Raw genomic sequence first — 12,186 nt, 5'->3', positions numbered from 1 at the left:
AAAGTCAAAAAAGGAAATTCAGTAGAGATGATACCTACATGAGATAAACCTAAGAATAAGCAAACATTCCAAATGGCAATCTGATTAAATGTTAAAATCAAACCAAGTTGCTCGATGAGAAATACTTATAAGAATATGATATGATATATGATATGATATCACACTACACTACAATTCTGATTGTATGCCATTTGTCAAAGACAAAAGAAAGGCTTAAAAGTTGTTAATAATCTGTGGGTTATAAGGCACAATGAATATTTTGGGTTATTCAGGAGCGTGTTCATTATTCTTATTAACATTTAAATGTTTCTCTAATTTACCAAATAAAATTGAAGTTCTAAAAATTCACCGTTAATTTTATATATACTTTCTGCTGTAGAACTGCTCAGTCAGATCAAGAAACGTTAAGTTCATATTGTACATGTAATCGGACAAAATGTAAGAAAAGAAAACTAAATTATTGTTGAAATTTATAACACTGCCAAGCAGAATTCTTTTTCAAAGGCATGTCTATTTATTCCCATACAAAAAATATTTCAGGAATTATTTATTTAACAGAATAACTACCGATGGGCACTGACTGTAGTCTGATACTATCTTCTAAGTAACTTTTTGATGTTCATTGTATCATTTCTTTGCCATCCTTAAGAATATAAAATACAATAATACCTGTATTTGTTCTGTTTCAGGGCGTTCAACTGCTTCTGCTAGTTTCTGCAGTGCAATATACTTATTATCAGCTAATAAAGTAAACATCAACCTCAGGTCATTCTGTTGGAAATTGAAAGAAAAAGTTAATATATGGAAATAACAGAATATTATTGTCATTATTGTCCAAGTTTTCTGTTGTGCAACATTTTTCCTCGTGGCTTGTGATAACAGGCAGTTTGCAGGTAATAAAAATTTGAGATTGACTCAAATCTTCAGAAGAGGCTAAGAAGCAGAAGAACTCCCAATTCCTAAACAGTTGCTGAGTAACTAGCAGCATTCAGTTTGTACTGTACATTGGCTACCTTATCAACAATCTGTGCTGATAGTTTGTGCCATCCTTACTTATCTGTATATGATGAACTGAACTGAATTAGTTCCCTGTTCCTCTAAATTGATGCCTTTCATTGTCTGGTAAAGGCATCAGCCATCCTTTCTTAGAGATGACGTTAAGTGGAAGGCTATTCTTTCATTTGGTGAATTACTACATGAACTATTGTTAAGATCTTAATTTGTAAAAAGCCACATTTGGATGTGCCTGCACCTTTGAGCCAGTTTTTGACTCCTGAGGGCTGCTTGGACAAGTCCCTACAATTTTCTTGGCAAGGTTGGCAGAACTAGTTTTCATTTACCAAACAGTTGCTTAATATTGCTTTAACTTTTAAAACAATGTAGTTATTATTGCTTTGGTATTTAATATCTCTTTTCAAATGAAATTCATGCTGTGTCAATGCAAGAGCTATCAGGTTTACTTTGGAGTTTTGTCTGGTAAAATAATCCTGCAATTTTTGGTGTCTCTGTTTATTTGATCATTTATACTTTGTGCTTTGGCAAAATTAGTGACCTTCGTACCTGTGGAGGTTCTCAGTCATCCAGGTCATGATTGTCCCAGAGGTGCTCTTTCCAAAAGGCAACTGGACTTTGAAAAACAAAATCTGGGTCTTTTTACTGTTATATTTTACATAAGCTTCTGATAGCAAGACAGAATCCATAGAATTAAATTATGTGTGGCTTTTTGCACTTTTGAGTCAGTTTTGACTCCTGATGAAGGTTTGTTTGGCAAGATTGTTTTGGAAGTGCTTTGACACTGTCTTATTTAAGATTGTTAAAGAGAGCTACTGATCCCAAATCAACCTGCTGTTTTTATACCTAAAGTGGGACTGGAACTAATAATCTCTTCATTTCTAGCCTGGTGCCTTATCAACTATACCAAACTGGCTGAGAGAAATATAATTAGATCACCGACTTTTCAACCTTTAACAGTATGGAGGAATTCTTAAGAGAATTGGACAATATTTACCTGAAAATTCAGTATCTGCTGAAGTCTTTCTTTCATATGCTGGCATCTTTGATTTACTAATACGTCTAGTAATGTTAATCTCTGTAACAAACTGTCCAAAGTGTCTCCTATGACATCTCGGTTATCAGCACTCTCAGGAAACACGTGAGAAAATAAATCCTTGCTCTTATCCATTTTTTCGGTCATTTCCTTGATATCCTTAGCAAGAGACTAAAATGTATTCAAATAAAAACAGCATGCTTTTAAAATTAATACTTTGCAAAACAAAACAGATAACCAAAGATGACTGTGAAAAACAATATTATATAGGGGGTGCACAGGTTACGACCATTCAGAGATTGTTCAAGTTACAATGGCATTGAATGAGTGATACTTAGGATGGGTCCACAAAATATATTCGTTGCAGCAGCCCTGTACTTAAGTGATTGTGTTTGGGCACTTGACAATTGGCTTACAATGACAATCTTGCAGTCACTTGATTGCCACTTGTGACCTGCCCTGCTGCTTTCTCACAAGCAAAACCAGCACTGAAGGCTGTGAGTTACTTCTATAAGTCATCCCCAATGCCTTTTCTTCTGAGGATTCTCATTATGGAAAATTAGATCCCATGGATCTCATACTCCACAGCACCCTCTCCGTCCAGGCCTGCAGTACATCTCCTGCTCATAGCCCCATCGGACCATCTTCCTGTACTCTGTAGCATCTGCTGGCTATGGCACCAGCATACCCCCTGTACTCCATGCTGCTTGTTCATGGCACACATCCCTGCACTTCTTGACTGGGATTCTCACCTCTTCCAGTTTAACAACCAGTGAACTCCAGGGCGGTGGGGTGAGGTCACAACAGCAACTGTGTCAGTTGTTGCATAGCAATGTGGTCATGTGACTTACATTTTACAATTGCATAGCTTAGTGATGAGTTTCTAGTCCCAATGACCATCATAACTCAAGGTTTATTGGTATGTGTTCCTTGACTACTCATATTAGCAATAGGAATAGCAATAAGAACTATATCTCAAATCTAAACATATTTATCCAAATCCAATGGTTCTAAAAGCTGATGGCAAATAGAAGCGATAAGGATGATCACAAACTCTCATTTCTCTCTTGAGCATACAGATCACAGTTTCAAGGAATTCACATAGGCTGTTCATTTATTTCCCAAGCAGTGATATTACCATTCTTATTCTTTTGGATAAGTACTGTATGTATGCTATAGTCCAAGAAGCCGATTTTGTGCATATCTCTAGAAAGTACTTGATCTATTCTGATTTACTTTCTAGGAATGTAAAGGGTAGCACTAATCTTTTCCTAACAAATTTTCATTGGCAGAGGCCTGCCACAGCCATCCAGAAGTTAATTCCATAAATATTATAGTACACTTCAGGGACTTACTTTAATGTAAATGAAATATCCTTTTCTGGCATAAGGTTTAGTAAAGGCACAAAAGCCTTTTCTGCATCTCTTTTTCCATAAGTAATGCTAAGAAATGTATCTTGCATAGCATTCTCTTCCAATAACTGAAAAGAGGTCAACTTTAACTCATAGGTTAATAATTGTCTTACTTCTTGATTATCAAGACACGTTTCTGTCACTTCAGGTAATAGAGCCGTGGAAACCAACAAATGTTCTTCAACCCCATCTAGCCAAGATGAGGTGGCTGAAACACCCCTGTATAGTTTTTGCTCAAATTGCAGATTCTCCTTTTCAGCGCCCCTAGTCTGAAAAAAAATCAATAAAAAGGGGAAAAAAGGCAAGACTTGTTACTCTAGTTATATAGCTGGAGAGAGATAGAGGGGCAAGATTTTATTTTTGCAAATATTTTTTTGAAAATAAATTAAAATATTGTCTAACTTATTCTACAAAACAGCTAAGATTTTTAAGCGATTAAAATTAAAATATTCTACCTGGGAAGGGACACTTTTGAAAGCCTCATTTAAACCAACCAGTAAAGATTTAACTGATGCTTTATCTTGAGCATTCCCTTCTTCTTTGTGCAATGGCACACCAGACATAAGCCGGTTTGATCTACTGTAAACCTGTTAAGGAGAGGAAAAAACAATAATTAAAATATTATAACATATGAGAAAGATAAATGAAACTCCCTCCCCCCCTTTCCTTAACCTGTTAGGACTGTTTCAGATGTTTATTTATTTAACAATACTTATATTGTTAAACTGATCCAACTAAAAAACACTAGGTAGCAAACTACAAGAATAACACTATTAATCAACAGTTCAAACATTACAATTTGCTTTGCGCCCCAGTCAACTTCACTCACTTTGCCTATCATATTGAGAAGTCCCCCTCTCTATCATCTTTGCATTGCTCTGTTCTGACCTGGGCTTAGCAGAACTAAGAAACAGACTCCTTGTCCCCAAACACCCCTCTTTATTTAGTTACTATGAATTCATGACATTCACACATAGAAAAGTCCCAGCAATAATCCTTCCAAGGGTTAAGTACAAGAACAGACCTTATCAGTCCTTGGATAATTGCCAGCTATAAATTAATTCCTGGCAAGGAGTCTCCAACCACGATAAGTAAATCCTCATACTAATAAGCGAATCAATTGTCTCCTGCAACCACCACTCCCCTTTTGCTTCTATTTATTCCCCAGGGACGAGCCATTCAGCATCCACCTGTGCCTTTCTTTCCAAGTTGGCCCCTGTTCCTTAGCTGTTCTCCTCTCCTGGCAGCTCTGCACATAGGTGCATGTGGAACAGGCTCCAGATGTTCTTCTTCCCCGCTTATCTCCAACTCCGAAGGCAGCTGGGAAATGTCCGACGGCCCAGGTCCTATGTCTGCTTCTGACTCAGAGCATCCATCAGAGCCTTCTCCAGACTCCAGGACTTGCCCAACTCCTCACTGTCCAAGTCTGCTGCCAGTTCTGCTGGCAGCTGGTAGGCCACAACAGGTTCATGCAGCTTGTACAAGTTGGCAGCTCTTGTACAAGCTCAGCACTTATTATGGAACATGAATTATTTTGCCATTTCTAATATTCTTGGACAGAGGTTCCCAACCTCCGATCCATGGACCGGCACTGGGCGGTCCACGGATCGCATGTGAAACCATGCCCCCTCCGGTCCCTGGAAAAACCTTTCTCCATATATTGGTCCCTGGTGTTCCAAAGGTTGGGGCCCTCTGTCCTAGAAGATAATTAAGAGCCTCCCAGTCTTGGTATGTTTGAAAGTTCCTCTCACATAATGTGGAGGCTGTTACTGAGTTGGCTTCCTGCAATGCTACATTCAGAACCAAAGAGAGATTCGTGTGCTCTGCTCCACCTATCAGTACTTTGCCATTCACAGAGATAAAAAATGAAAAAAGTTTCTGTCTTTAAAAGTGGAGAGATAAATTGGTTAAAAAAAAAAACACCAGTTGCTGAGATGTCTTCATACCTTTACAATAAACCTTATTAAATAAAACTCTAGGAAAACTGAATGTCAAAAGCTTGACTCCAGCCTTCTGGTTCACAACCCTTCATTGTCACACAAGGGAGTGGAAATTTCAGCAGGTCTTTTTTTCAGTGTTTGGACCACATGGGTATAATCATGCTTGGTAAAGCAGTCACTAAAATAACCAAATGTAACATCATATATGATTATGGGCAATAACCCGCATCTTGAAATGATGCATCTATTGCAAAAACTGTAAGATAGGAATAGTTCTAGAACAGTAGGTCGCTCTTGCTAGTCTGCCTGATGCATTCTGCACCAGCAACAACTTCTGAGAGTCTTCACCATATAAAGTGAGCTGCAGTACAGGTAGTTACAACAGTTCATTTAGTGACTGTTCAAAGTTACACAGGCACTAAAAAAGTAAATTATAACCGTTTTTCATACTTATGACCATTGCAGCATCCCCATGGTCATGGCATCAACATTCAGACACTTGGTGACTAATTCCTATTTATGATGGTTGCAGTGTCCCTTCTGACAAGCGAAGTCAATGGGGAAGCCAGATTAACTTAACAACCAGGTCACCAACCTAACAACTGTGATTCACTTAACAACTGCGGCAAAAAAGGTTCTAAAATGGGGCAAATTCACTTAACAAAAGTCTCACTTAGCAATAAAAAATTTTGGGCTCAGTTGTGGTCATAAATTGAGGATAATCTTTAGTCCCTATTTAGATGTCCTGTTCCATCTACATAAGAAACATTGCTAAGCTACACCTTTAACATTGTTCATATGAAGAACAACAAAAATAATTCTGAAAGGTTACTTACTGACTGCTCTTGTTCTTGTTCCAGAACATTCTGCAGAAGCCTGTGCTTAATGCAAAATTCTTGATTAAGGCTTTCCCATTTCATTTTCATCTGATCTTCATTTGAGGGCTTTTCTCCTTCTAAACTCAGTTCCTCTGTTAGTTTATCTGGCTTCTTGCTATCATATAAAATATAAATACAAATCATGAGAGTGGAATTATTGTGATTTTTCAGTTAGCATTTCATATGATAAGATACCAGAGTTCTAATGACTTCTCAGATCATGTAGATTAGGGTGGATCCTTAACAATAAATAGATTTTAACAAACAATAGATACAAACTCAAGGTTAATTGCACCAAACTTCATTGCAGGAAATACAACTTCAGCAACAGAGTGGTCAATGTCTGGAATACTCTACCTGACTCTGTGGTTTTTTTTTTCCCCAAACCCCCAAAACTTTAATCTTAGACTGTCCACTATTGACCTCACCCCTTTCCTAAGAGGTCTGTAGGGGGCGTGCATAAGCACACCAACGTGCCTACCGTCCCTGTCCTATTGTTTCATTCATTCATATATATATATATATATATATTCTTATATGTATCCATGTATTCATAACTATGTTTTTACTTATACCTATTATCTTGTAAGCAATTGACAAATAAAAATAAATAAAATAAAATAAATAATTGTGCCATTAAAATGAGATTTGGATTTGGAGTCCACTGAAGTTACATAATTGGCATTGACAAAATCACCCTTAGACAATTGCAAAAGGTAGCTTTACTTGGAACAGCTTTCACCTGGCAACGTTACCTTTAACAGGATCAAATAATAACATCTGCCTATCCCAAATTCTTAGGAAGGACTCAATAAGTAAATAAAAATGCCAAATCCAGGCTAAATACCTGGCTAACTATTGATGAACCATAATAAGACTTTTAACACTATCAAACATCAATAACTGCCTATCCCAAATCCTTAAGAAGGGCTTGGATAAAAATGCCAAATACAGTATAAACATCTGGTTGACTGGGCAACCACTACCATCACCACCATCATCACCATAAAAATAATAAAAAACAACATCTGTCTATCTCAAGTTCTTGGGAAGAACTCGATAGGTAGACAAAACTGCCAAATCCAGTCTAAAAATCTGGCTCACTGTATGACTATAATAATATTGTCATATCACTGTTTAAAATCATTTTTCATATTGATAATATAAATGAGCTAAATTCATTTTAAATTAATCTAACAATTCAAGAGGAATTGTAAATTAAATACAGTAAATATTAATGAGTTGCTAAGGCTAATATTTTAGATGTAATAAATTTATCCTAAACTATGCTGAGAAATGTTAATTTTGAGTCCTTCATAATAAGTGAAGCCCACAGTATGTGATTTATGTACAAAACAGTTTTCCTGAAATTTTATCCATCAGATATGTTACTATAATTTAAGGAATCCCCAGTGCATATTCATATCGGGGAGCATCAATTCAGAGAAGGCTTGTCTGAAGAAATCTTCACTATGGGAGAATCTGATGGTTTCTGATACTTCCTACCATCAGAAGATTAATTCAATCTTATGTATATGAGCTCATTCTCATAAAAAGGTTAGTTATGAGAAAAATACCTCAAATACTTACCTAAGCTGCAGATGACAAACTTAAATTGAATCTGTTATTTTAAATATAAACTATTTTTTTCATACAGTCTCCCTACAAGGGAATATATAGACATGATCAAGGAAAGATTAAGTATATAAGCATAAATATTCACCTAGAATAAGGCATATCTGAAAATGATTGAGTTAAAATTTCTTCTCCACGACTTGCCACTGAACGAAGAAGGCTCTTTTGCTCTGCTAGTTCTTTCTCTAGTTCCTAAAAAATAAAAAATAAACAAAAACAACTGCCTTAAATACATATTTCTATCAATGAATATTAGATTTATAATTGTTTGGAAATATTAACATACAAAGAAAAAAAATGAGCTGAAATCAATGTATGTATGTTTTTTTTTCTATAGCGACTGAATGTATGTTTTTTTCAGAATGTCACTAACAGAATTATTTGATAAATTCTCCTAATTTTGGAATGTCCTCTCTCCTACAGCCTTTCCAACACAATGAGACAAATGATAGTGCCTTCTGTGCTATCCATTCTCAAAAACTTTACATTATCAGGCAGTAGACATATAATTAAGCATGTAATTATATGCTATTTGTCATGGTAAAGAAAAAGAAGCATATTTGTAACAAGATTTGGTAAGCAGAAGCTGTCATAATTTCCAGAAAGGTTATTTCATCCCTACCCATATATACGTATTATAAAAATGTCTTGGGCTATATCTGTTTGTATTCTATTACTATTCTATTACTTCCAACAGAAATAACAACAACATGCTTAGAGCAGATGTTAGAATGCTGCTTTAGAAAATAGAAGCGGTTACAGGATGCATCAGAACAATGACCATTGTGGAAGGATTGTAGGAAGAGAGCTGTGTTAATCTATTATAGCAAAAAATTGTTATTGTACAGTAAGATCTTATTGCATATTAATGGAGCTAATAATAAACTTCTATTATTATGCAGTCTCTATATACTGTAGGCTGCACTTCAGTATTGTATGGTTTATTTGGTCCATCCATTTATTTATTGTAGATATTTACAATTGAAAACAGCATACACAGACCCCTACTTTTATGACAATTTATAAATTACAAAATGGTTCCAGTTTGGGCTGGAGACTGAGTGCAGATATCCATTTTCTCTATATGAAAATAGGAAGAGGGCTAGAAAAGCTATACCCTATTGAGAATATTGTTAATGAAATGTACTTCAATTACACAAAGCATCCTTTTTGATTAATGACTGAAGCAAGTTTAAGATCATTCCTCAATCACCTACATATATCCGTGCTGAAATGAACACAATAAAAATTCCTAAACACATATACAATTTGCATTTATTATGTGGAACATGCTCACTTTCTGTCTTTGTATGATGCTTAGTTGTTGTTGCGAACGGGTTGTTTGTGCCTGGGCCAGCCACTCCTGGACACTGGGATCTTGAGATGTGACCAGATCTGATTTACATTCTTCCTTTTCCTGTACAGCTCCCTGCTGTAATAAAGAAAAAGAGGGTATGTGTGTGGAATATGAGTAGGAAATACAAATAGAAGTAGGTTTGCTATTTGAAGTGTACATTTCTGGCTTCTTAGCATAATGATTTATATATAGATTTAAGGCTTCTAAAATGGGAATCTGGGTTTCTAAAGAAAGTTTACACAGAAGACAAAGCAAAAATGGATATAAAAGAGGAAGACATGACACAAAAAGTTGTCTTGATGTAGAGAATATCATCTTTACAAGACACAGCTCTCTTTATAAATATGAAGAATTCATCTGGGAATGTAGGAAGTTTGTTTACCATACCTTGCTTACAGTGAAGCCTATTTTATGCTATTCAGAGTCAGATTTGTATCAAATTATTCAAAACAGCTTCTTAAATTATTTCCACATGTCACACCTTGTTATTATTCAAGTTTAATATAAGAAATTACATAGGACTTTAATTCACTAATTTATATCAGAATTGGAATGAAAAAAGAATGACATTCCTAATTTTAATGTTTTGTTTTATTTGGCAATGTGATTTGGTATACTGATCAAAAGTAAGTTTTATTTACATTCCTCTACTACTGATCAAAAATAAGTATCTCAGCAAAAATGTCATATGTTTTATCATTTAACTAAGAATCAAATAAATAATAGGACACACACGCCAACGAAAGATCACAGATATTTGGAACAAACCATCTTGTTGAAAAAAAAATGACAAGGTAGATATTCTAAATATTTCAAAAAGGTTTGAGATGGTATTTTGTATGAATGAACTGCAAATTCAGCATACTAACTTTTCTATATAGAAAAATGTATTCCTTAAAATTATATGCTGCCCATAAGCAAACCAACCAATCTGGCAGATGATATCCTAATTCAAAAACTATGTTTAGAAATGAGAAGCCTTAATGTGCATTGGCAAGTCCTTGCATATATTGGATCCATAATGATCACAGACAACATCCATATGGAATTGTTATATCAAATAAATACTCCAGAATTAAAATGTACACCCTTATTCAGTTAAATGCCCCTACTAATGAAAACAGGTCTTTCCTCATCTAGCTCCCTATGTAAACAAAAAATGCTGCATTAGAACAAAACACTACTTGCTTCTTTCTCTCTGGTTTTAACCAATTAACCAGAAATTAGTAACTCTATTTGATGTATGACTTGATTAATGCTGATTTTTATGTCAAGGCTACAGTATTTGAAAATTTGTCCAGAAACAAAAAATACTCAGCAGAACAGGAGGACAGACCATTTACTATACTGGTTAAGGCACCAGACTAGAAACAGGAGACTATAGATTTCAGTCCCAGTTCCAACTGGATCACTTTGGGCCAGCCACTCTTTTTTAGTCCTAGAAAGAAGGTGAAGGCGAACCACTTCTGAGAATCTTGCCAAGAAAACTTACGGACTGGTCAAAGCCAGTTGCCAAGAGTTAAGACTGAATCAAAGGTGTGTCTACACGCATGCACAAACACACAGAGACAAAAGTAGAAAGTGGGGAATAAAACTGAGCTAGTAAATCAGCTCAGGCAGTTTATTTAATTATGTTAAATATTACAAAAAAGAGACACAGAGAGAGGAAATGTTATCCCAGAGTATAGATTCTTAACAGTAAACACTGTACTATTCCCCAATTGCTACATATAAATCCAAAAAATACATTTAAAACCTCCTTACCTGGATGTTGATCTGCTTGTCATGAAGGATTCTCTGTAGTTCCAGGAGACTTCCCTTTAGTGTTCTGAGTTTCAGTGCCAGTTGCTCAGCCTCATCCTTGGTTTGAGCTTTTCCTTCCATGAGGAGGTTTTCATTGTGTACAGACAGCTCAGACAAAGTCACCACCTTCTGCTCAATTTCTACAAGCATATTCTGAAGCAGCAAAAACAACGAAGCAAATTCATACATTCCGAAGCATCCATCAAAAACCTACCTCATCATTTCTTCAACAAAGAAAAGCAAACAAAAATTCATATTGTTGCTGAGTATTTTCTCCCCAGCGTTCTTGGAAACACGCTTAAGATATTTTGCATTTATTTTTCACTTGTAAAAAAAAATCTTCAAAGAAATCAATTTTGTTCAAATAGAAAGACAAATGTATGTTGGATGTCACCGTTGCTTATATGCTTATTTATGTTCCATTTCTTTAGTGCAGCAATCTGGCAGACAATGACATCCCTAGATTATTGTAACAGGCCGATCTCATTTAGTTAGGACAGCTTGTGTCTTATTTTTCTGCTTTGTGTACTTCTGCACTTCTCACCCTTCCTTCCCTCATTGCTGTCTTGAATTGATAAGCTTCTTCTCACAGTGGATATTTCTGATTGGTGCAGAAATGGCCTAAGATCCTCTGCATAATCTTCTTTCATTTAGTACTACTTAATCTCTGGTATATTTATTTTGAAATGCAGATAATTTATTTATATGCAGTTTAAATATTCTGACACTGATGAGCTTAATGATTTCTGGATTAAATTATTTGCTATTTGAATCACCTTATATTTTTATAGAGTTCTGATGTTAACATAAATTTGAGGCAGGCTAGCAGTTTGTCTAAAACTGTACTCAAAGGCAATTATGTAATGAAACAGATGTGTGGTAGAAACTACAATGAAATTAATATGGTGCAAATTATGTAGTTGTGTCATTATACAACAAGTCATTCTCACTGCATGCAAAGATATCATGACATATTTGACATTACTCTCTCCCATTACAAAAAAGAAACAGGTAAAATGAAATAGGTTAAGCCAATTCTTTTTCTAGAATATCCTCCAACTAAATACTTATCTGCTTTTATAAAGACAACTTTATTAGGATCTTCATAGATTAT

At 35.4% G+C, this 12,186-nt stretch overlaps 1 protein-coding gene across 2 annotated transcripts in view; it reads right to left on the bottom strand.

Annotated features, from left to right (window-relative positions):
- Positions 1–12,186, bottom strand: part of SYNE1 (spectrin repeat containing nuclear envelope protein 1) — a 212,762-nt gene that overhangs the window by 82,757 nt on the left and 117,819 nt on the right. For both annotated transcript variants that reach the window (XM_087939369.1, XM_087939379.1), the window contains exons 82-89: positions 11,034–11,225; positions 9,210–9,344; positions 8,001–8,104; positions 6,236–6,392; positions 3,915–4,046; positions 3,573–3,728; positions 2,009–2,218; positions 670–771 (exon numbers count right to left, since the gene is read on the bottom strand). In XM_087939369.1, coding sequence (XP_087795495.1) covers positions 670–771; positions 2,009–2,218; positions 3,573–3,728; positions 3,915–4,046; positions 6,236–6,392; positions 8,001–8,104; positions 9,210–9,344; positions 11,034–11,225 — 1,188 coding nt within the window. The remainder of the gene's footprint in view (positions 1–669; positions 772–2,008; positions 2,219–3,572; positions 3,729–3,914; positions 4,047–6,235; positions 6,393–8,000; positions 8,105–9,209; positions 9,345–11,033; positions 11,226–12,186) is intronic.

This window comes from Pseudonaja textilis, chromosome 1, assembly GCF_049901715.1.
Source record: "Pseudonaja textilis isolate UNSWEBS1 chromosome 1, rPseTex1.2, whole genome shotgun sequence".
Lineage (NCBI taxonomy): Eukaryota > Metazoa > Chordata > Lepidosauria > Squamata > Elapidae > Pseudonaja > Pseudonaja textilis.
This window is presented reverse-complemented; position numbering and strand designations above follow the sequence as displayed.